The 24,157-nt window shown below is 42.1% G+C and overlaps 1 protein-coding gene and 1 long non-coding RNA gene across 5 annotated transcripts in view; both read left to right on the forward strand.

Annotated features, from left to right (window-relative positions):
• The window catches only part of MGLL (monoglyceride lipase), an 80,845-nt gene that overhangs the window by 20,826 nt on the left and 35,862 nt on the right, over positions 1-24,157 (forward strand). For all 4 annotated transcript variants that reach the window (XM_064432711.1, XM_064432713.1, XM_064432712.1 and 1 more), the window contains exon 3: positions 18,900-19,006. In XM_064432711.1, the coding sequence (XP_064288781.1) occupies positions 18,900-19,006 (107 nt within the window). The remainder of the gene's footprint in view (positions 1-18,899; positions 19,007-24,157) is intronic.
• LOC135308014 (uncharacterized) lies at positions 2,164-9,486 on the forward strand. The gene is made up of 2 exons (XR_010368579.1): positions 2,164-5,827; positions 9,209-9,486. It is a non-coding gene; the product is annotated as an uncharacterized LOC135308014 (long non-coding RNA).

Below are 24,157 nucleotides of genomic sequence, written 5' to 3' on the forward strand. Positions count from 1 at the left end.
CCTGTGTAATAAACACAGACAGATAATCAGATAGAGATTTTTTTCTAATATTTTTGTCATAATTTAAATAATCTCTTTAACAGCTTTCTGTTCTAATTTTGATCTGATGTGGCTCCCGTAGTTAAGGTCTTTCTTCTTCCAGTATCTGCTGGCTTGGCATGTATTTGTGCTGCCACTAGTTATGTAGGTATCTACTTCATAAAAATCTGGATATTGCTTAATTGTTTTCTTTTTCTGCAAGCCAACAGGAAGAGCTGTGTTGATTTTATATAGCTAGAAAACAGTCACAGGAACAAGTTGTTCAATCTGTAGTAGGGAGTTAAACTTTATCCTGACGACCCAACAGGTTAGAAACCATCCTCTGCCCAAACCAGCCTGGCAACTGCTCTGAGAGGGGGATACAGGTCCAAGGTAGCTGGCCTTGGGGTTTATGCCTACTAAACCAAGGGACTATGGGAATAACATAGGGCTGGGTTAGCACTCAGGTAATATAGAGGGTGTGAAAGCACCAAAATATACTGGCCCCAGAGGTGAGGACAGTGCAGCAACCCCACCATAGCTCCATTGCCCAGGCTGGGCTGTAGGACAGAGGTCTGGTTCAAGATCTCCTGCTCTACAGAGCATTTTATAGCTGCTTCTACTCGCTGCCTTTCAGAAACAAGGAGGAAGGTTTTTGGCACTGATGCAGTACATAGTCTTTGCACCAACCCGAAGATTGCCTTTATAGAAAAATAATTCTATGAGATCAAGGTTCTACAGTGAAACCAGGCTGTTTTGTATTATAATTGTAATTAATCATTATCTACCCATAGCATTCATCACCCAATTGTGGAATTGCTTTTTTATCACATTTAATTTCTTACCAAATTAGTAGTGGGTGGATGGGTCTTTGGAGCTGAGAGTGAAAACTTGGTGTCTAAGTCCTCTGGGTAGTTAATTTTTTTTTAGTGTTCTGTGCACCATGCAGTTAATTAAGAGTGAACTTGTCCTAGTTTTGTGACGAGAAAAGTGGATGGGATCAGTGTTGCTCATTTACAAGGAGCTCCTGTGTGTGTGTTTGCATGTTTGTGTACAAGGAGGGGGCGTATTGTTTATTATTAGCTCTTCATGAATTCTTATATATGAGAGATGGTAAGTGACTGAATAACAAGTCAGTGCCTGGATCCTGTGATCAAGACTGCTCTTGAAGTGCTTTGATAGGCAAACCAAAAATACATTATTTTGCCCCCTTTCACTTTACATAAGAAGCTCAGCTTTTTCTTCTTCCTGTGTAGAAGCTCAGCAACTTTCATCTAATTTTAAGCATTCAGCAAAACCAATCTCTCTATATATATGTATAGGGAGAGAAAGAGAGACACCTCAGGGGACTTTTATAGGCCTGTTACAATTTATTTCAAATACTGAAAGCAATTCTTTCAATCTTCTAACTCAATTGTTGATTCAGGTTCAAATCTTAACACTAATGAATGATGCTATAACTGTCAAATGGTGAGATCTTTCATTGATCCATTATGTGCCTAATCCCAGCTAGAGCTGTAGAAATACCTCTTCACTGCAGATGCCCAAAGATTATCATTGACTTGTCTTCTATTAGAATAGAACTTATTGCCCTTGATCCCTCCCCCAGGGAGGGGGGAAACCCAGGATGTCTGCCAAAGGAAATATTAAAAAGTAGCTCTAGCCTGGGCTTGAAGAGCAGACAATGGCCAGGCAGTCTCTGAAAGTGGAGATGACTGACAGACACCACCCCTTGGAGCTGGTGCTTCTTTTTTATCTCATTGAACAGACTCATAAATGTGGATAAAAGTCTGTAGCTTATTCATGTGTTATAGCATATTAAAAAAAAAAAAAACACACCACCAAAAAACTATTTTTTCAGGAAGATGGAGAAATTTTGTGAGGCATTATTGCTTCATGCTCACAAATACCCAGGCTCTGATCCTGTGTGGTGTTGATCTGACTGATCAGCCCATACTGGTGCACATATGGAAGCTTTGTTATAAGTGCCACTGAGGCCAAGGTTGTCCTGCCAGTGAAAGGCACCTATTGTGAGTTCCTCAGCAGGGTCTGCTTTGTTTCAGAGAAGGATTTAGGTGATTACTTCACAGGAAGCTGACACACAAAGGCACTCAGATGTCATAATGATTAGATGGGGTAGATGGAGTAAGGAGTAATGGGACTAAGGAAGAAGAAAGACAGTGTTTTCCACTTGTTTTTCGCATGGGAAGTCACTCCCAACAGCAGAGCTGGGGCCTGGGTGTCGTCTTCTCTTGCTGCCTGCTGGCAGCAGTGTGGGTGCAGCTTCCCTGGCCAGCAGCCCTGCAGGCTGCCCAGCTTGTTGAGCCAGTTCCATCTTAAAGTGTAATTAAGTGGTCTCCCCTTGCTGAATGCAGCAGGGAAGAAAAAGCAGTATGTTCTAGTGTCATTTTCATGTTTTGTGCCAACAGCAGAACTTGTGGACCATGAAAATGGGTAACTCTTTGGCACCAAGTGCTCACTGCTGAGCGCAACACTTAGGATCTGAGCAAGGCATGGCACTTTCAGGTCCTTGTGATGTTGTTTGAAGGAATTAAATAATTAGAACCAAACAGGACTGATCTCATGCCTACAGCATGTCCCAGTAGCCAAAGAAACCCTGCTTAATGGGAAAGCAGTCACTGTGTAAACATAAACCACAGCTCCATGGAAGTCTCCATGGAAGTGCTCCACCCTGAGCACTCTGAGACAAAATATGAGGTAACAGGAGGTGAGGAATTAAGAAACTAAGTTCTATTCCCAGCTCTCAGACAAAGCTGCTAAGAATAGATGCTGATGAGGAAGGGGAAGGAAAGTTGGGAGGAGAAGTCAAGACATTTCCTTTGAGGCCCCTAAAGGGCCTGGGGAACTTCAGAGGTGACCTTCCTCTGTGGTCTGTATCACTGTAGCCTTTTCTAGATGCTTCCTCCATTCTTGTCACTACCTAGATAAGCACAAATAGTTTTTTTCTGGGGCACTTTTAGCCCCTCTTCTTGACCTCAAGTAAATTCTGTGAGATTTATTGACTCAGAGTAATTTTTTCGAAGCTGCTCACAGCTGCAGTTGCCACTGACTTCAGACAGAGTGATGCCCGAGTCTCTCCTGGTAGATCAGTCACTTGAAGCTGGACACTTGAGACACTTGAAGCTAGAGGATGCACTTGAAAATGTGATTTCCAGACATCTATGAATGTGAGCTTCCCCAGTCACCAAAGAGAAACCATTACCTGGCTAGGTAGCGTGGTGCTTGAGTGTCTCTCACAGAGTGGTCTCTAGGTAGACTTGGAGGGTTTCCTGGATCCACTGTGGTTCTCTGCCTGTGGGTTACACAGGCATTCCTGGGCCATTGTTAACTTACACTGGAATGGGTTGGCTCAACTTCAGACATCTGAGCACAGTTTAAGTAAACAGAGTGGCAATTGTCTGAGTAAACAGTGCCTTTGTAAGAGTTCTTTCAGTTCTACACCTGAGACGTGTTTAAAAACACAAAATTAAACAAACAAAACGCACCCACTTCTCTATTTACTTTTTACATTTCTTTTACTCTTTGAAGAGCGCCCGCCATTCTTTCTGACTTGTTAGTAATGAAAGGCCAAGCCAATAAGGAGAAAACAGATTTCTCTGTTCCCCAAAGATTTTGCAGATGTGCCTGTGGTGCAGAAATACAAATTGCTTTTGTATTTGAACTGGCCCTTAAATTGTAAATATTGCTTGATGGTTTTGGCATCTCATTACCAGCACTTCCATGCCATTTCCAGAAGAACAGCGCAGCTCCCAGCATGAGCAAAGGACAAAACTGAATTTGACTTTCAGACATTTCCAAAGTGAATGAATAAATAAATAAGTAAGCCAAAGTGAAGTCAAAGCAAAAGAAATCAAGTCACTGATTATAGTGTCTTTAATTATAGTGTATTGTGTTAGTCTCTAGAAATACTTAAAGCAGTTTCTAATTCAGTGTCAGTCTTGAAGAACACTTTGTTTGTACTAATGAGGTCAACTTGAAATTAAAGCCAAATCTGTAGGATGCAAAGTGACTTATGTCAGCACAGTTTGCCATAGGATGAATTCAGCTCCCTGTGTTTTTCTGATCCCATTGCACACACTGCAAAGGGAAATGACAATGATCATTGTCAAATCAACATTCCAGGCTTTGCTTGCTGTATTGCTACTGCCTGAGTTTCTAAAGCATCCCTTCTCATCAGCTGTGTATGTGTTCCTTTAATGCCTCTGTTATCTTTGCTCCATGTGACTGTCTTATTCACTGTGAATGGGGGCATCCTTTTATGATTCCTTATGTGGTTCCAGAGGATGGGCAAATTAGCAAACCAGCTTTGTGTGAGAGGGACTCTGACAGACAGGGGAGCTGCTTTGGTTCCCACTGCAGATACTTCCAACAGGCTTCTTCAGTGTCATAATTTTTTTTCAGTCTCCACAGGAATGTCCAACACAAGCAAATCTGCCTTGTATTCCACAGAAACCTAGGGAAAAGGTGAATAGCAAATGGAATAACAATAGTAATTAAACTGTCCCTTTTGCTCATTGCCCTGTTAGGATCCGTTTCTGAGCACAGGTGTACAACTTTGTGACATCAGTGTCTGGGAGCAAGGTGACTTTTGGAGTTCCCTGTTGTGAGTCTCAAAGGAGTAATATTTCATCCTGATCCTGAGAGCAGCAAAAAAAAAGCGAAATCAGTGTTGGTTCTGTGTACCACCTGATGAATTGGAAATAATGCTGTCCAGCATAGTGAATATAAGAAGCAGAGGTAGAAATAGGAGGAAAGAAGAAAAATTGTCTAAAGATAGTGTTGTAAAGATAATTTTTCTGCTCATTATTCTGCCAGAGACTGAAGGATAAGCAAACCTAGCATCTGTAAAACAAACAGTTCATTTGCTTTTAATTGGAATACAAGTGTGTTGATCAGTACTGGCTTTGTGCCATGACTCCAATGAATGCCCAAGTTGGTCACTCAGCATTTAGAGATCTTTGTCCTGGGCAGACCCTCCACTGACCTCTTCTTCATCTCATCAAACTGGGAATGCTCTGAATCAGTTATTTATTGGTAGTGACACAATAGCTGAAGCAGACAACTCAGTGATCATACCGGGGTTCCAGATGCAAGAGCACTTTACTTCACTGCTATAAGGAATATACAGGTTTAGTGAAAATAATAAAAGAGCCGCACACAGTTCCTTCCTTCAGTTTCTCTAGCACTCTTGGAACATCCCTTGGGAACACACAGCAGCTCTTTTAGATCACTGTGAATACATCTACAAGAACTGGCTGTACAGCTGTTCTGGCTGGAAGAGGCTGTTTTTTCTAGATGTCTGTAGCAGAGGAGTTGGCCTTGAAAGTTCCTTTCAGACTGCTGTGACTTTGTCCTTTTTAAAGTCAGGGTGAACATCTGACCTTTTTGTTCTTCTAGGGAAATTGCATTGTTCTAAAAGCTGTCCCTGCAGACATATTTGGCTGAGCTGTCTTCCCTAGGTTCAGGCATGTCATTGTCCTAATTCTTCCCACTTGAATGGAAGCCACTAGTGTTTGAAACCTTCTATTGTCCCTTATGGAAGAGATGTGACACAACCCTGATAGCAAATGGCTGATTATTCCAGGTATCTAAGGAGATAGTGTTGCATCTTGCCCATGAGGTTCCTAAAGATATGCTTAGGCAGGTCCTTTACCTCATCCCACCCCAGTTACATCCTTAAGTGCACCCAGCCATCCCTGCCCTGTACTCTACAGCACAGCCATTCTGACACTGTGTCAGTATGACTTATTATCCACAACAGGAAAGAAGGAAATCAGCAAACATCAGGGTAAGTAAATTTTTTAGACATCATTAAAGTTATATCTCCTGTAGGATTTCCTCTTGCATACCAATACATTTCACTCATGTTAACTGAAAGAAAAATACTCGTGCAGCAATCCCAAATACCAACCTTGGGCTAATCCCAACCCCAAACATCTTCTAAAGCAACCAGACGTGGGGGAGTCACTGGGTGGTGGTAGCAGGAAGGCAGCCCCAAGCTGACCAGACAGTGGTACCAAGGTGTGGCCTTGGAGCCAGGAAGGGAGCAGCTGGTGGAAGCTGTCCTGGTAGCCACAGCACTGCAGTGAGATTTACCTGCCTCCCAGCACGCTCCTATGGGATATCCCCATCAGCAGGAGAGGGGATAGGTCTTGGTCTTGGTCTTTTTCTGCCTGGGGATGTGTTCGTTCCTCTCAGGCAGATGCAGTATGTCTGTGTCTGAAGGGATCCATTCTTTTTGTAGCAGTTTTCAATGTCCCAGAACCTTGGGTAACACCAAACTTTATGAGTACTTCCACTGGCATGAAAGAGTCCCCCCTTCTGTGTCAGACACTGGCTTTGCAGCCAGGAACTATCTTTGCTTCTGTTTGGCAGGCACTCACTTGATGATGGCAGCCTCTGAATCCTCCCATACTGAGTGATGGCAAAGGGAACTTGCTAGACCTAGAGAATTTAGTGTCAAAAAACAGAAAAAAGGAGGCAATGAGGAGCAGAGAACAGGCAAAACATGGTCAAGACAGTCATTAGGCACAATGACCAGTGATTTACAGAATCAGACCTACAATTTATCCATGCTTTTATTTCCTTGTCTACAAGTGTGCGTAGTCATCCAGTCAAGTGATACAAATTGGGGCTGGAGTCTCTAGATGAAAGTTGCCAGAGAAAGTAAGTTATTTCTTGAGCAGCTGGTAGTTGAAGAAGACTTGATGTTTGAAGAGAGATTTAAAATAAAATCTCCTAAGAAATGAATTAGTTGTTCTCTGCTGTTCTGCTACAAGTAAATTGTCTCAGCGGCAATCGTTGAAAAGAAAGAACAAATTAAAAGAGGGGGACAAAATATTGACAACTGGGCTAAAGCCAAACATTCAGCAGTAACAGGGTAGTAATTGTTTGCTCTGGTGTTGTGTAGATAGGTAAGGAGAAAATGTACAAACTACTGTAGATTTAGTGTGCAAGAAAGATTGCTGATCTTTTTCAGATGTCTGTCGGACCTGTGATAAATGTCTTGCTCTGTATGTTTTCTTTCTTCCTTGCTCAAGCTTGAAGCTTGCAGAGTGAGGGAATAAGACCTAAATTACTGGCCTTTCTTTAAAACAGAATTTGGTTACTTTGCTGTAGATGTCAGCAGATTAGTTGGTTCACCAACAGACAAGATGAGCTTATTTTTATAATTTTTCAACATAGTTTCAACTTTTATTTTCAAAACTATCTCCGTGAGCTTTCAAATTCAATTGTCAATTCCAGAAATCTGCAATGGTTTAATTTGTTGGGTGAAAGGCATGAGGAGTGACAAGGAAGCAGTAAGTAATTAAATTTCTGTAAGATAACATCCAGGTGACTTAATGGTTAAGCTTTTTCTTCATTTTTTTCAATTTTATATGAGAGCTATTCTACAATATTTGGAGCATTAAAATCTGTATTCTGATCTGCATTCATAATCTCATGTTATTAAAAAGACATTAAAGCAATCAGCATTCAGTCATCCTCTATTCCTCCCCAAAAAAGGGATGTGGAGCATCTCAACCCAGGTTGGCCTGAAAATGCACAGAGCATCTCTCTTAACATTGTTAGATGCCCCCAAATTCATTAAGACAGAAAGATTGTTTTCATTGACTTTGTTCTTTCCAGGCTCATCGTGGCCCCCTTCCATGTAGCACAGGGAACCCATGGTGATATCTGAACTCTGCAGTTAACCTCCTGCTGGCTGCTTTAGAGCCAGTTTTTACTCATGCTGTGTGTCCATCCTTGCCTCTGGCAGGCTGTGCTGCCACAGGAAAGGCTTTTTACCTCTGTGCTTCAGTTCATGTGGCAGTGGGAAGAGGGGTTGATCCTTGCTTGGGGTGGGGTAATGGATCAGAGAATCTCTTGAGGTGCCACTCATCTCTGCCTTGTGTGACCTCTGCAAGCAGCCTGGTTGCACCATTTGTAAAGCATTTTGGGTTTTCTGTATGAGGAGTGTTGTACAAAAGCCAGCTGCTGTTATTATTTATCCTGTTTATTTACTGGTCACATTTCTCAGAGCTGGGGAACGGCAAAAAACAAGCAATCAGCAGATTCACTTTGTTTACATTTAATTTCACTTTCGGTGTTAGGGGAATGCTGATTTGTTAAACTCTATTCCTTCCTTTGAAGCCTGTAATTTTGCATAGTGGAAACATTGCCTCATTCTTACACACAGGTTTACATTTCTGTTTTGAAGCATTATTTAAGGGTTCTGCCCACCAGAGGTTTGCTTCCCGCTGGGCACATTCTCCTCCACAACAGCTCTCCCTCTTTCTTCGCCAGGAATTGAAGGAGTCAAAGCTGGTCTGGCTGGTGGGGTTAATAACTGTGGTATTGAAAGTATTTGATCTGGATATTGTCGAGGCTTTTAAAAAATAGTCAGAAATATGTGGTACAGTCTCTGGTGAAGTGTTCCACATGAAACACAGCATTCCTGCAGCAGAATAACAGCTTGTGGTTTAAATAAATGTTGTTATTTCTGCTCAGCTGTAGGTGTACATGTATGTTTTGGTTCAGTGACTGCCAGATACTGTAAATGAGTATTGATTTCCTTTTCTATTTTAAGCTTTTCTGCAGAAAAGACATCCCACATGCCTTTGGCTTTCTTTGCCTGCATCTAAAATGATTGCAGCCAAGGACTCATCTAAATACTCTTTTTTTTTATTGTTACCACCTATCTTTATTCTAGTAGTTGCACCTCCAGTTGGACAGGTCCCCATTCACATTTTGGAGCTTAAAGCATTACATCCAGCCCTTTTTGAGAACAAATCAACAGGCCATTGATTAACTCATGGCAGGTAGGTTCTTTATTTGTGTTAGCATGGCAGCCCTCACAGTGAGAGGTGAAGCTGCCCAGGTGTTAGAAACGAAATAACATTTTAGGAACCAAGCCTGCAGTAGCTAAAGCCTTAGGACACCCAGATTTGCTCAGTGCAGCCAAGAAATAACACATATTGATTTGGCAGCCATAGGCTGAAGTCTGTATCCAACTCTTAAGTCATCTGAAGGTAAACCTTTGCACCTCACCTGTGATTAAAATTCACTTTGGCCCAAAATATGAATAAACATTTCAACCTTTAAAGCTCCTGTTGCAGTGATCATTGTTTTAGCAGCATTCCATGTCTCATGTAGAACTGCTTACATTCAACTTTCCTTCCTACCTCAGGTCTACAGCAAACATGGAATAGTAAATTAATTGGAACATGCTGAAAGCCTTGGCAAACGCTTTGCCTGTGACATTCCTAATTTCCCAGAGGAGTAGCTGCTGATATTGATTTTGACAGAGCCTGTAAAGCCTCTTGCTGCAAAGATTCCTCTCATAGCTGGGCAAGGCTGAAGTGCAGCACTGGGATGTGCCAAGATTTCATTGGAAATTAATGTGTTTAATCTCAAAATATGTTAAAATATACATAAGCCCTTTATGATTAAAAAATAAATCCTTGAGTTTCTGTCTCTAAGTTTATGGGATAATTCCACCCTAGCTTTTGGAAAATCAAGTGGAAAAACTTGGCAATTTAGAGACCCATGCTACCTCTGACACCTGAACTTATAATGAGTTTGTCAGTTAGTTAAGGAAAACCAATTAAGATCTCTGCCAACACAGAGGACTGCTGACCAAATTGGATCAGGAAGGTAAAAGTGAGGATGGGCAATTGACTCAGTGCAGGAAGTAATCAGGAGTTCCACATCAGGAGTGTAATTGCCTGGCCACAAACAGTATATTGGGTCTAAGTATTTCAGGGAATTGAAGTCTTTCTTTAAACCATTGCCATACAACTGGGAATTGCACTGGCAGTGCTTTTTTAAAAAGTTATAATAACATAGTATCTTGACTTCACAGAAGAGGTAAAGTGTCATCTCCTTTCTTGGTCCTTCTTTTTTCACAGGTCTCTTCCTGGAGGGTGTTCCTCACCATGACAAGGGGGTTGGAACTAGGTGATCTTTAAGGTCCATTTCAACCCAAACCATTCTGTGATTCCAAGCTAGTGAAGGTTTGCCCACATAAGCCCCAAATGCCTGATCAAAGTTCTTCATTCATGCAGGAATAGGTCAGAAATGTTCTGACCCTCTTGTGCCAAGTGTGTGCTTTTCAGCCTCTTCCCTGCACAGGTGCTGGGTGCTGAGCTGAATTCTTCCTGAAACAATTTTTCAGTACTGCTGGTTGTCCATACCATCCACTCCCTGAAACAGCAGCTTGAGACTGGAGGTGGTCAGATTCATGGCTAGGGTCTGAACCATGGAAAAGCCCATGTTAAAGAACCATTGATATGGGGGTGGGGATTGACTATGAAGAACCTCTGGTGCACCTGGGTTCAGACTACAAGTGATGTCTGCATGAAAAATACCTTGCAAAAGAATGAAGGTCAGAAGAAACCTGCAGACTTGTCTTACAGGACTTCAGCAGGTGCCACTTAACATTTAGATGTGGTATTCTCTGGAGCACTTGATTATTTGTCTCACACCACAAGCCCTTCTTAACAAATATTTGAAAATAACCAAGCAAGCAATGTTCCTAAGGACTTAAACATTACCAGGTACTTGTGTGAATCTAACCAGGGGGATGACTTTACCAAATAAAATAATTTCCATCATTTGGAAGCTACAGAGGCGTATCTAAAACTCCTCACCTCAATAACTGAATATTGCTGTCTATTTCCATCTTCTGTGTTATGCCAAAAAGTGAGATTAAATTCTAAAAATGTGGCTGGGATGCCATGTAAGGAGCATTCATGCATAGCTTGAGCTTATCCCTTAATGAAATACACCTTGTTCCTTTCTAGGAAGATTCCCTTCTATTAGGGTTGAGTTGGATTTCAGGCTATGAACTTACAGCAGCAATAATGACTTGTCACTGGAACAGGTTCCAATGCTCTGAATATGCCAAGACTTCAAGGGAGTTCAGTAAAAAGGAACTGGTTTTGCACAGCTGCTTTGAAACAGAGACATACTTTCATATTAAAAAAAACCCCTTTTTTGTTCAGAGAGCAGGTGTAGCACTGAACTAGTGAGTAATGCTGAGTTTCAGCCATAGTGACAGTGCAGAAGAAGCTTCTTGCCCTTCAACTGCAGCTTTCTCATGCTTGGAAAGGACAGTCCATCTCACCACACAGGCCTTTCTATTTCCAAGGCTTTGGCTCACTAGGCAGTGTCTGCATTTTGATTTCAAGAAGAAACTGCTACACGACTGGCTAAACAGTCATTTTTGTCCCTTTGGAAATCATTAAACATTCAGTGCAAGTGAAGAGGAGGGAGAGTCTGTGAAAACTGTTCTTGCTCTTACTCCCTGTCTGTTGGTGCTCCATTGAGAGTGGTGGCCCTGCAGTAGCTGTGCTTCCAAGTCAAAATGAATTTTTAATAAAACTAACCAGAAGTACTTTATTTTTCCTGATTTCCAAGGGGATCTGTGCCAGAAACTCTTTCATTTCTTGCTATATTCTCCCTCCACACCCTAAATCTAATCTAAAAAATGTGGGGATGATTTCAGGTTGACTTGAATTTTGCAGCTCACGTCTTCTATTTAAGCAATGTTTTGCACAGTTTTTTTAGACAGACACTGACTACTTTGTGCATCTATCCCTGTAGCTCCCCTTGGGAGATATGACCTCCATTTTATCTCCCTTGTAACCCTTGTACTGAGCAAGGGCTGAAGCAGAGCCAAGCACAGGGCTGGGATGTCCAGTTCCAGCATTCCTCCCAGCCAGGTGCTGGGGCAGTTCTGTCCCCCCCACATCATCCCTTCCTTGGTCCTGTGTGTGTTGCAATTCCTACCCATTTCTTGTTGGAAGCAGAAGTCATAAACCTTCCTTCAAGGCTTTCTGTGCTCTGTAGAAGGGCAGCAGCCACAGGAAAGCCACAATCCAGCCCTGAGCTGCCCAAGTCCCCAGGGATCTTGTCTGTCTTGCAGGTTCAGAGCAGCAGGTCTGGCAGTCATTTCTGCCAAGGCAAATCCCATCTCTGATATCAAAGTGGAGGAGTGTCTCCCCAGGGCAGTCCATGGAACCCTAGAATCCCTCCTCCTCAGTTTTATTCAAGAACAGGGTGGGAAGATCCGACCCATGAATTTTAAGCTACACACCAGGCATTTCACCTCTGATCTCAGCTTCATGTCCCCTAAAATATTACTGCAAAGCCTCCTTGAAACTAAATACAGCTGATCTTAAGTGCTAACTTTGCAGAGATTTAGCCAGAGCTATGCAGTTGCAAGGACCTAATAATTCTTTCTCTCCCACCCCCACCTGAAATTTCCTTCCTCTCTTCTCCTGGTATTAGACCTCTCATGAGTTATTCTCAGTGAGGGCTTGCTTTTTTGAGAAACTACAATAAATCAGCTTAAACTATTTCTGCACATTGTTTTGTGCTGGCTCTAGCTGGATCCTGTTGAACCTTTTGTTATGAAATATATTTGTACTAACCGGTTCTGTCTCTGCTCTGCTGATTTATGATGTCTGCACTTTCTGAGGTGGTTGGAAAATTTAGCCATGTTACTCCTTTTGGACACTTTCAGAACATGGAAGTTCTGAAATGTCCTCCTAACTCTGTTCTTGTGAGGAGCTGTGATTTTGAGATGTATGAGGAGGCCAGGCTTGCACACATGTTGCAAGAGGGTTGCTTACAGGAGCAGGCACAGGTTTTAAGACTGTGCTCTGAAGCTCTGTGGTGTAAGACAGCAAGATGGTGCTTAAATCCCCTTCAGAGGGGCTTGCATGGGAACTTTCAAGCCTGAGGAAATGATGAAATGAGGAAAGGAAGCAGGAAGCAGAGCTTGCTGAAGAGGCTTATTTTTTAATTGCCAATTTGAGATCTGGACAGGAATAAAGCTACTGATTCTACTAGTCTAGATCAAACCACATCAAACACAAATGTACAGAACCCTCAACCCCCACAAGCTCTGTCAAGCAGAAATTGTGTATTGTGAGCACAGTGCAGGTTCCCCTGACACATTCTTTCATGCATGAAGGTTTTTCAAAGTTAAGCCCTAGAGATAAACTCCTCCAGATTCAGAGCTCTGTGAGGTCTCCATGCTAATGCTGTAGGGTCTGTGATTTGGAGAGAAGGTTGATAGAGACTCAGCTCCAGGCTATTGACGTTTTGATTTGCTTTTTCCCCTGAATTGGGAAAAATAATGATAGAGCTGCTAGAGAGAGGTGGCTCCTCAGAGGCTGGGCCTACACGGGAAAGCTGTGGGGCAGTAGGGCAGAGGCTAAGAATGCAGAAACCTGAGCAAGAGAGCAAGAAATGCCCTTGGGGGAATGCCTTCTTGAAACATGGATTGGAATTGGGAGAAAAGTCACTCCCTCTTGCACCTCCAGGGGGACATAACTCAGATGTTTCCTAGAGCCGGAAGGTTGGCATGAAGGGACACACCTGACACCATAAATATTCCTGTCTAACTGGAGACACTAGGCTGAACTCATGGCTAAGTGTGTAGATCACAAACATTCATAACATGAGTGAGATTGCTATAGCATTTTGTAACCCCTACACCTGGCCCAAGGTTTTTCAGGGCTCTTTTGAGGCACAAATCACCTCCAGAAAAAAAGAATGCAAAAAACTGTCTCAAAGAGCAGGGACAGAGACAACCCCCTTCCAAACGTTGGGTCTTACACCCAAAGCAAGGGCCTGAAGAACCCTCCAGAAAAGGAAAAGATCACCAATAATTTGGATCACAAAAAAATGTATTCTTCATTACGTGTTCTTTTAAATTAGCTGCATATTTTTTTGTAACCTTTAAGCAAATACCAAGGGTAGAAAATTAGACTGACTCTTAAACCTCAACAAATCTTATTATATGATAGATAGCTAATCCTCATAGCGAAGCCCATTCTTCCAGCTAACACAAGAATGAACACCTTACAGTGATTTTCCATTACAATACACTTTGGAAGCAAAATACACACATAACATTTTTAACACACTAAAAGATCTGTGAGTGACTATCCACTTGCTTGTCCAAAAATGTCGCCAGTTTTTGGTAAATAAAAGTTAATTGTTCAGCTACAAAGGAACTGATAAATCAGCACAAATAACACAACAAAATGTAGTACTTAAGCCAGTCATTTTTCTGGCAGCTTAGCTGGCTCAGAGCTTTCCTGTCAGTTTGTTTTTAAAAATTACTTTAGGAATTTAGTGTCTGGAATTCAAAACTGTGCAAGTCAGATGTTCTTTGTTAAAGCTGATCTGGTTCTAGTAACAACATCCATAAGACCAAATGAAAAGCACAGTTGCCTAACATAGAATAACATGGTATTAACTTAAGTTGTGAGGGCTTGATTCAGGAAATCACTTCTGCGTGTGATTGACTCAGTCCTTATTCTGGACAGCATTTATAAATCCTTTTTTAACTGTCATCCTGTACTTGGAGAGTCCTGTTGACTTTCATGTGTTGAAGAAAGTTTCCTGAGGTTAAGGCAAGTACTTAAATATTATTCTGAAGAGGGATGCTTTTGAATGGGGTGGAAAAGATTGCATTTTTCATATATGCAGTCATAGGAAGCTTGTCTTCCGTTCTTTGGTTCAGCCCTAATGTTTTGGGTTATTTTCTGGCAATAAAAGAGGATGCATGGGGTCCCAGAGAAGTGGCTCTGTCCCCAAAGGACACAAGATGTTAAAGTCACACCATCCTGCTTGCAACCTTCTTTGTCTAGTTCAGTTTCAACATGAATTTTGTTCAAAGCAAAGCAAAAACATGGATCTTATGCCCAGCAGGACTCAAGCCCTGAGTGGTGTTTCAGGTCTGCAAAGTGTCACAGCACAGCAGCTTTCTGGGTGTGCTTTCAGCGCATTTTTCTTCTAACAGTCTTGGTTTAAGAGGGCTCTTGCTCATGTGTGTTAGTCCAGTACTGCAATTTATTTTCCCTAGAATTGCTTTCCTCCAGTTGACTGTGGAATTGTATCTCTGAACAATTGTCTTGCCCCTTGACAAAAAAGACAGCAAAAAAGAAAGTGAGAACCTCTAAACCTGGTACTGCCTTTCTTTGGTTTGACCACAACTTTTCCAGAAACTCATTTCCTGGTCAAACCACGACATTCCTAGAACTGTAACCTAAAGCATGACCCTGCCCTGCAAAGTTGCTGCCCACACAAGAAGAGAAATATCAGTGGATGTGAAGCTACAGTAAGAAATAAGGAATAACTTGGACACAGCTAAAGCTTGGATCAGGTGGTGACCTCTCCAGGAGGCAGGAGAGGAGAACATTGTGTTCATGTGGATTTGTGCACACTGACTGTGTTGCAGCCTGGCCTCCACAATTCCCACCCTCCCTAATAAAGGGCAGGGTGTTTGCAGGTGCTTTGTATTAACTGATGGTGTAGCACTGCTGTGTTTTACAAAGCTTAACAGGCTGCAGGTGGAATATAGGAGAGACTGATACCAGTCAGGGGAGATGTGGGAGCAGGGACAGGTCACAGGTGCATATAACCTCCTAATGGAAGAGGACTAAACACAGCCAGTAGTTGATTTGAATATTAAAGACAAATATTATTCTGCTTTCTAGTTGTAATAAGCAACTGCATTTGTTTGCCAAGCTGTGCAGTACCAGGAGGCAGAAACCTGCAGTGGGGAGGGGCAGGAGGGGGAGGTGATAAAGGCCATGGGAAGGGCAGAAATCTGCAAAAACCATCTGTTGCTTTTGCAAACAGCAGTCAATAAACTGGTTTCCTCGAATAGCCCGTAATTGCTGTTGCAGAGCTGGGTGAGAGAGGAGCGTGGGACTCGGTCACGCCTCGCTCACACCTTGGCTTTGTGTTCAGACACAGCCCAGCGAGTTGGGGGAGTCCTGCTGCTGGGAGAGGAGCTGAGCAGCTGCCAAAGCCATGCTATTTCAAGGTGTTCAGTCACAGTTCCACCAGCCAAAACCACCTGAAGCATCCGAAGATACATGAGCTTTCTGTGCCTCTGGTTAGACATTAGAACTAGCAGGGATCCAGGCACTGGTCACTTTGCAGAGAGCTTTGCAGGCTGTGCACAATGTTTTCTACCTGCTACATGCAAACTTCCAAGGATTTCAGCAGCACAACTGCAAGAGCTGGGAGTGAAGAAATCTCTCCCTGTTACCAGTTTGATACAAACCTTTTTTTAACAAAATTCTCATTGAGACTGCACAGAAAGGCACTGCAGTCCTGCAAAACCACAAACACTGCAGGATCCATATTAATTTTAAATTACTCTGTTGAAAGCAATCTCTGATAATCTGTTATTCCAGCCATTGTGGTAAGGAAGGAGAAGACTGTGACTTAAGAGCAGGGATATCTGCAAAAATGTTTACATACAGGAAAGAATTGCTGTCAGTCAATCTAATAGTTTGTTGTACTTTCCTGGCAGCTTGCTAGTGAAAATATGTTAAATCGTATTTGTTACACTGCCTTCAGGTATTATTTGCCAAATCTAAACTTACTTTGTAATGGAAAATTGGAGATTAAGTGAAAAAGCCAACTCCTTTAATCCTTGTTCAGATGATACTTGTACTAATTTCAATTTTTGAAGGTTGTGTTCAAAATGTGGCACTTGTGCTTAGACCTGAAAGCTGGAGCTAAAGAGCTGTGTAGATGTGACCTAGTTTTTAGTGAGTAAAGCCACTCTCACTTTTTATTGAACAACAGGAAAGGCTGATTTTGTTCAATGTAACAAATTGGATATTTTATGCTTTGTTTATGATTATTGATAGGATCAAACTTGCAAAAGTATCTAAGTAATTTCACCAGCTGCTGTCATTAGAGATCTAAAGGCAAACAAGCTCAGGCTTTTATTCAGTATTTTGCAGACAAATAATAACCCAGGTGTGTTCCCTGTGGTGTGCAAAGGCTCAGTTCTGTAACACTTGGAAATTGTGTTCCAGGTGGAAGGAAAGGTCACAGGAACACCTTGCCTCTCTGAAGCTTTGGGTTTTTATCTTTTCTCACTTGGTTTCACAGAGTGAGAACTCTTAGCATCTAGAAGGATGCTGCATTAGTGTAAATAAAAGTAAAACAAGAGCTTTGCTGTCTCAGGGATGAAGGACTAAGAATTTCCTGGAAGAGATCTCTTTGCCAGCTTCCCATTAGATTCATTCACTTAGTGCCATTTACTCATAAATTCAAATAATATTTCTCTGAGAAATGAAGGGCTATATTCAGTTAGCCAAGTTGCACCTTTATCTCTGTGCCTAGTCAGCAGAAACAAATATAGGTCCCCTAAAGAGCTTAAGTAAGACATTGAGCAAGGAAGCTGTCAAGCTTGAAGGTGGTAGGAGGTATGGGAGTAGGAGGAATGGCAGAGAGAGACTTAGCCTGGCTGGGTCTGTTGCATATCAGGGCAATGGGCCCACAGGAAGAAAGTTAATATTCTCCACTGAATGAGCAATGTCTCACTTTCTTCAGCACTTGGAGGTAGAATAATAGATCCTGCACTCCAAAAATCAGTCTGTCTGCCAGGTGCATTGATAACTTGATGAATCAATTGATCAGGGACAATGATAAAGGAAGGAATGACTGCTCCACACAGATTGTTTTGCAACCTTCAGTGACACTAAAGAGGATTTGTAAGGCACAGCAAGTCAAATATGGCACATGACCTAATGTCACCCCTGCTAATTGGTGTTAGACAGATACCAGAGCATCTTTGCCTTGTTGCTTTTGTGTTTGCAGTGGATTCTGTACAGTCTGGATGGATGCTCTTTTAAATTGTCCAGCTGGAAAAATGCTTTAAAGTAGGTGCTAATTAAAGAGCTAGAACGGGAATTTCTACCTCATCCAACATGTTTTTAAAGTTTAAATATATTAAGACCTAAGCAGTTCATTGCTGTGAACACACTGTCTAAAAAGGTATTCAAAACCTTAATTAAGATAAAGTTGAGGAATTCTCTAGCTGTTAACTGCTGTCATTGCTTTATGTTGTCAGTTCTTGTAATATTTCACTGTTCATGTACTGAAAATGTCAAACTTGTAGCTTTCAAATGGTTTTGTGGTTGCTGATGTTGCAATGACAAATGGTCCTTTTAAACAAACAAGTTATGTTTATGTTGCTAAAACTGGATTTTAAATAGTCACCTGTCAAATCCAGCAGAACTTCTGTCATCTCATTGCTACTTCTGTTATAGCTCTGGCCCAAGTCTATCCTAATTTTGTCATCTAGCAGAAACACTGGGGAAGTTCAAGTTCAGTCACTTTCATTTGATGACATTCCAGTAAAAGGTATTATTCATAAAACTGGAATATTCAAAGATAAGCATGTGCAAAAATAAGTGTCTATTAGACTAGTTTTTTATTATCTTGGTCTGCACAGTAAGAGTCACTTTAATCATAGAAGTGAAGCAATTGTTTTGGGGCAGAAACTGAAATGGTAAAATTACCATAATTGGGTCAAAAGATAAAATTCCAAACTCCAAGCAAAGAGCTAGAAACCTATTCTTTGGCTGAAATTCCACCTTTGAGTGTTCTGGAGCATCAGACAATGTTTGAGGTTATAAAATTAAGGACAGTGTTGGTATTTGAATCACAGAGAGATACCGGTCCCAAAAGAAACGGATGGCATCACTTACACTGGAGGAGCCCTGTAGAGCCTCAAGCCCCCATGGAGATATCCAGCTCAGGGACTGATGCTGATGCCCACCTGCACCCTGAACTTGCAGCATGCTGTCTCTGGCCCATGGGCAGCTGCCTTCCCTGTAACCCATCCTACAGCAACCTGTTGAAGGCCAGGTCGATGGCAGGCCAGGGTGACAGTGGTTTCCCCTCTATTCAAGCTCTGCAAGTTCTTTACCTGCCTGGTGTTTGCTGATGTCTGAAATGCTGTTGCTGAATGAAATGGTTTCCCTTGCAGCTCTGCAGTGTTTGCAGGGTGATTGCCAAGTTACTGATTTGTACATTGGTGCTCCATTTAGGGCCCTGGTGTTCATCGCCCACGGCGCTGGGGAGCACTGCGGCCGCTACGATGACTTGGCCCAGAAGCTGACAGGACTCAACTTGTTTGTGTTTGCCCATGACCATGGTGAGTAGCCTAAAACTGTACTTGATTTACAGCAGCTCAGGCCTTTGCTGAAGTAAATGCCATTACAGCTACTCAGCAGTGAGAGAAGAGCCAATAAAATATTTACAACCAGACATAAATGAAAAAAGGATTATCTGTTGCTCTGTCAAGATCTGCATATTGAATCTGTAAAAGCTATGCCTGTTTGCTTTGAGTGTTCCTTAGCCTTTTGACCTCACTCTAAGGGATTATTTCTTCTTTACTTGTCTCTTGGGGGTGAAGTGGTATTGCCCACTGTGGAGGTGGGACTAGGCGCCACTTCTGCTCAATTCACAGTCAATGTCCTAAGTGATCCCAGACGGGAAGCTGAAATGTCAGCAGAGCTTTCATATACTGATACAATGAGACAGCTGCACCCTTGAGAGGCAAGAAGGCATCACAGACACCTTTGAGCACATCTCCACACTCCAGCAGAGAGACTGGAGCTGGCTGTGCATGCTTCAGCTCTGAGAGAAACCCTCTGAGGAGGTGCCAGGCTGTGACAACACAGCAGCACACCTTTGGCTCTCAGCCAGCAGCGTGGGGCAGTGCTGGGCCAGCTACACTTAGCTGTCCCTGCTCTATGCCCCGTGCTGTGATGGAGATGTGCTGAGTGTCACCAGGTCTCCTGCAGTGCGTGGATCTGGACATCCCAGCAACATCTTTGAACCACCCACCCTGGTTCTCTGGTAGCCTCCTGTCACACATCACCCTTGCAACTTCATAACTTCCTTGTGCTTGGAGATCTTTGCTTTGATTTTATCATTGCAGACTACTGCTCCCTGTGACAGCCACTCCATCAGTATCAGTATCAGCAAAATTAATCAATGGGATTGATGAATGGCAGCAGACAAAAGGCAAGGCCAGATCCTCAGCTGACAGGTTGAAATCTTGGTGTAAATCTGATGTCCTTTGGGCAGATTATCCACTGACATTGGGAAGTAAACTGCAATTTACTTGGCTGAAGCCAGACTCAAACCTGCCCCTAGGTCTCCTCAAAGACAGGGCTGTGTAACTTGAGTTTAAAGATCCTGAATGTACATGAGTCATTGCACCATTTATCTGTGAGAGGAAAGGCAAAACCTTACTTAATCTTGGTACCAAGGCTTTCCCTTGCTCTTGTGACTCATTTTTGATCACAGCACTGCACTTGATATGCAGAAATTACCCCTATATTTTCTCTGAAAAATAGAATATCTAGTCCTCAAGACAGCTTGCAAGGAAAATAAATAAAACCCATGTGACCTTTTTTTTGGAACAATTGATCGCATGCCATTTTTGAGGCTGCCTTTGCAAAGAGAGTTGACCTGTGCAGAAGTATCTTAACTCAGCACCTAAATCTCTTACTTCCAGTGCAGGCAGAGTGTTTCTGAGTGTTGATTCACTCATTTTTATGCCATTTCTTCTGAGCTGGAGGTAGGCTAGCAGGAGTCTGCAGTAATCCCAGTAGGAAGTGTTTCCATCCCCCTCTGTTTGTCTGTATGGCATAAATTTCATGGGGTGGGGGATGGAACAGGCCCCATGCTGCTGTTAGCAGACCACAGCCAGGCCATACAAAAAGTGACTGAACTCCAGGACACACAAACAACTTGTTCAGTCTCCATGAGCTGCGAGGGATTGCAGTTGCTCTCTGTGCGTGCTTAACACCATGCCTTAGCTCTTCATTCCCATAAAACTTTATAAAGGTTTTGAGAAGTAGAGTTAAAATAGCATTAATTGAAGCAACAAATCGAGAAGAAATGATAAAACATTTATTTATCACATGGATTTGATACAGACAATGCTTCCTCTGTTGATGGAGAGAGGTTTATGTTCCTGTCAGGCATGTTTTGTACTGCATGACTATTTGCTCTCTTTTTCCTTGAACATCTTTTTTGCTAGAGAAACATAAATATTTCTTGGTGTTTCAGGCTTTTTTTTTTTTTTTTTAAGAATACACTAGTATTGCTGGATAAACCAGTGCAGTTAGTACAAATCTGGTTCCTCAGGTCAGTTAACAACTTTGTTCACCCTGTCAGACCTACAGTTTTGTTTGTAAATTCCATTTTCCTGATCAGTAAAGAGGAGAGGGTGAAAAGGAACCTGAAAGCAGAACAATGGAAACACAATTGTGTTACACAAAGAGCTGATGTAACGAGCCTTGATTCACTGTAAGTTAAAAAGACAATTAACATCTTTTAGGTTCTGTATAATAATCTTTGCACTTAAAGAGGCAACCACCAAGGATAAACTTTGATGAAATACAAATTATAGCCTGAGTTAAATGCCAGTGAAAGCTGAAGGACATAAATGCCTCCATTGCTAAAACTGCTCTGGTCAGACTGGGAAATTTAAAGTTTTCCTCTGATATTTTATCTATTCCAAACCACTTCAGCAGTGTGTTCCCTTTTGTGTCCTTTCCTTTGGATATCTTTGGGTAATATCAATTATTTAATTGTGTTAGCACTGTAATAGCTGTCCCCTACCTCATACCATGGCTCTTAGTCATGTGAGCTCAATATAGACTTCCTGACCTGGATATTTGTTCAGGTTCTGGTATTCTCATGGATAAAATTCCCAATACAGGTGCATTATCCATGAGATCATTAATGCAGTTCCACAGCGTGGCAGGCAAGATTTCCCAAATGACCCAGGAAGTTACCAGGGTTGGAATGTGTGTGACATGACTGATTTATGTTGTGTCTATCCTTCAGTCAAAAGAAGGAAATATAATTTCCATTTTTATTGCTGACTCTGTAGGAGCTCACACATGGGCTCTAAATCTTGCCAAAGGCTGCTCTGCATCAGTTTCCTCTTATGCAAAAAGGTGTTTCACAGAGAAACAAACACTCTGTGCACTCCAATTTGTGTCTTAGTATTGCCCCTTAGTGTAAGGTACCTCTGGCTCACTTTTCTCAATATGTGAAGATTTGTACATTTACTCTTTGGGATATTTCATTGTAGTCACAAAACTGCTGGATCTCATAGATATGTATTAGAAATTTTCCATGGTGACGGTGGAAATTGAATTCCAGAAGACCTCTTAACCTTACCTTACATCTAATATTATTAGATGGCTTTGGTTTCTATCAGCCCTCTGAAGGAGGAAAATGGAATTTCTGTGTAACACAGCATCTTTTTCCTCTGGTCTCTTATAAGGTGTTTTAACAGGCAGGTAACTGCTTCCCATGAATTCTGGGTTTGCTTGGCATGCAGCTTCATGATGGCAGAGTTAAGGCTGCTGGGATGACCTTGCTATTTCCGCAAGTTTAGGTATTTTGCAACAACATCTCACCTTTTCAACTTCATTTCTGTATTACTATTATTTTATTATGGCAAGATTCTGATGACATAAGAAAGAGACAAACATATTAGGTTATTGGACATCAATTTAGGAAAGCTCTCAGAAAGAATAACTGGGGGATTCATCAAAGTGGAGTGATATTGCAGTTCTTCAGTCACTGCAGATTGCAGCTCCTTTAGTTTTAACACAGTAATTTTAGGGATCTGTAAAGCTGAGAGCCAAAGAAAACAAGAATAAAGGCTAGAGAATGTGGCTTTGTTTTCTCATACCAAGCATTTTGAGTTGGTAAAGCACATGATGTTCCAGCCATCCTCATCTCTCTTCCTGTAACATCTCATTTGCTGAGATCTAAATGCACTATGGCTGCATTACGTGGCCAGAGCCCAGAAAAACCACAATTTCACCTTCAAAAGTACATGTCAACTAATAGCAGCCAGAAACACATTTGCAAGATACAGGGACCACAAAAATGTGTTTACTTTTTTATTTCACTTTTTAGTCATAGTTGAAATTAACCCTCTTTTTCACCTTTACTTGCTCATGCTACTTATGGGTATTGTGTCTGTTTTACATAAGGATGAGGGGGATAGAATACTCAGCCCTAACCTGGTGGCAGTTCCTAGTCACCAGATACACTTTCATCCTACTTTCTCCAGGAGGAATAAACCCTCTACCTGTCCTGGTACATGAAGACCTTTGACCCTTTCACCCTTTTTGAAGCTGTTGAGATTCCTACTCTCGAGTTATGTGTAATGTCAGATCAAAGCAGAGGGGAAGGTTGCAGCTCTAACAGCTTATTCACATTCCTTGGATGTTTCTAACTGAAGTTCAGCTTGCTTTGGCAGCCCTGCTGCTGCTGCTTTGTGTGTGGTGAGCATTTCTGATGGGTTAGCAGGTCCCTCTCAGACACCCACTGGTGCTTCTTCTCTCCATTAATTTTTTCATTGCTTTCTCTGTTTAATGAAGGATTTATTTCTAAAATGTAGAAAATAGCTGGAGCAGATATTTTTAAATGCATCAAATATTAGCTGCTTTTGTTTTGTTTTTTTTTTTTTTCCAAGTGATTGCTATGTTGTTCTTGCAACTGTTAAAAGACCATTTTGTTGATGAGAACAGAAGGCTTTTATTTATTCATAGCACTGGGAAGGATTGGTCTACACAGAAAGATTAAAAAGAACTAAACATGGTCAAACTGAGAGGGGAAAATGACCAAGAAGGATGTCAGAATGAATAAGAACAAGAGTTAGGGTAGCACTGCAAGTGTGAAGCAACAGCTCACGTACATTAGCACGCAGGAATGTTCTGGACAGCAGCAGTCCCTGACATTGTGATTGGGCAGGCTCAGGGCAGTCTCCAGGGATGGAGTCAGGAAAGCCTTGGCAAATGTTATTTGGAGCTGGTTTGCCCATGGAGCAGCACCACTGCTCCTTGGTGCTGGGTGTGGGCCCTTTGACCCACAGCAGCCTGCTCTCTCTGCTTTCTCTGGATGAGCCCATAGCACTGGAGCAGGGAAGGTTCAATGTGCTTTTCTGCAGAGCTGTGGGGAAGAATGACACTCGCTGTTTCCTTTCCTTTGAAGGAGGCCTACAATGGGTTGTGGGCATTTTCACTTTTTTCCAGCTGATAGGTATAGGTTCCTCTTACAGGCGACCCCAGAGGAGATGGCTCTTTGCCCTGCCAGTGCTGTTTTATCCCTGTTTTGACTCCCTACTCCATACAATCCCAAACCTTTCCCTGCCTTTCCTTCTCCAAATGTTGAATGAAGGTAGCAGACAGGCTTATCTGCCTCCCAGGCAGTGGTGAGGAATGCTACCCCTGTGTGGGACACACAGGAGCTGAAACCACAGCAT

The sequence above is a fragment of the Passer domesticus genome, chromosome 9, assembly GCF_036417665.1.
Source record: "Passer domesticus isolate bPasDom1 chromosome 9, bPasDom1.hap1, whole genome shotgun sequence".
Taxonomy (NCBI): domain Eukaryota; kingdom Metazoa; phylum Chordata; class Aves; order Passeriformes; family Passeridae; genus Passer; species Passer domesticus.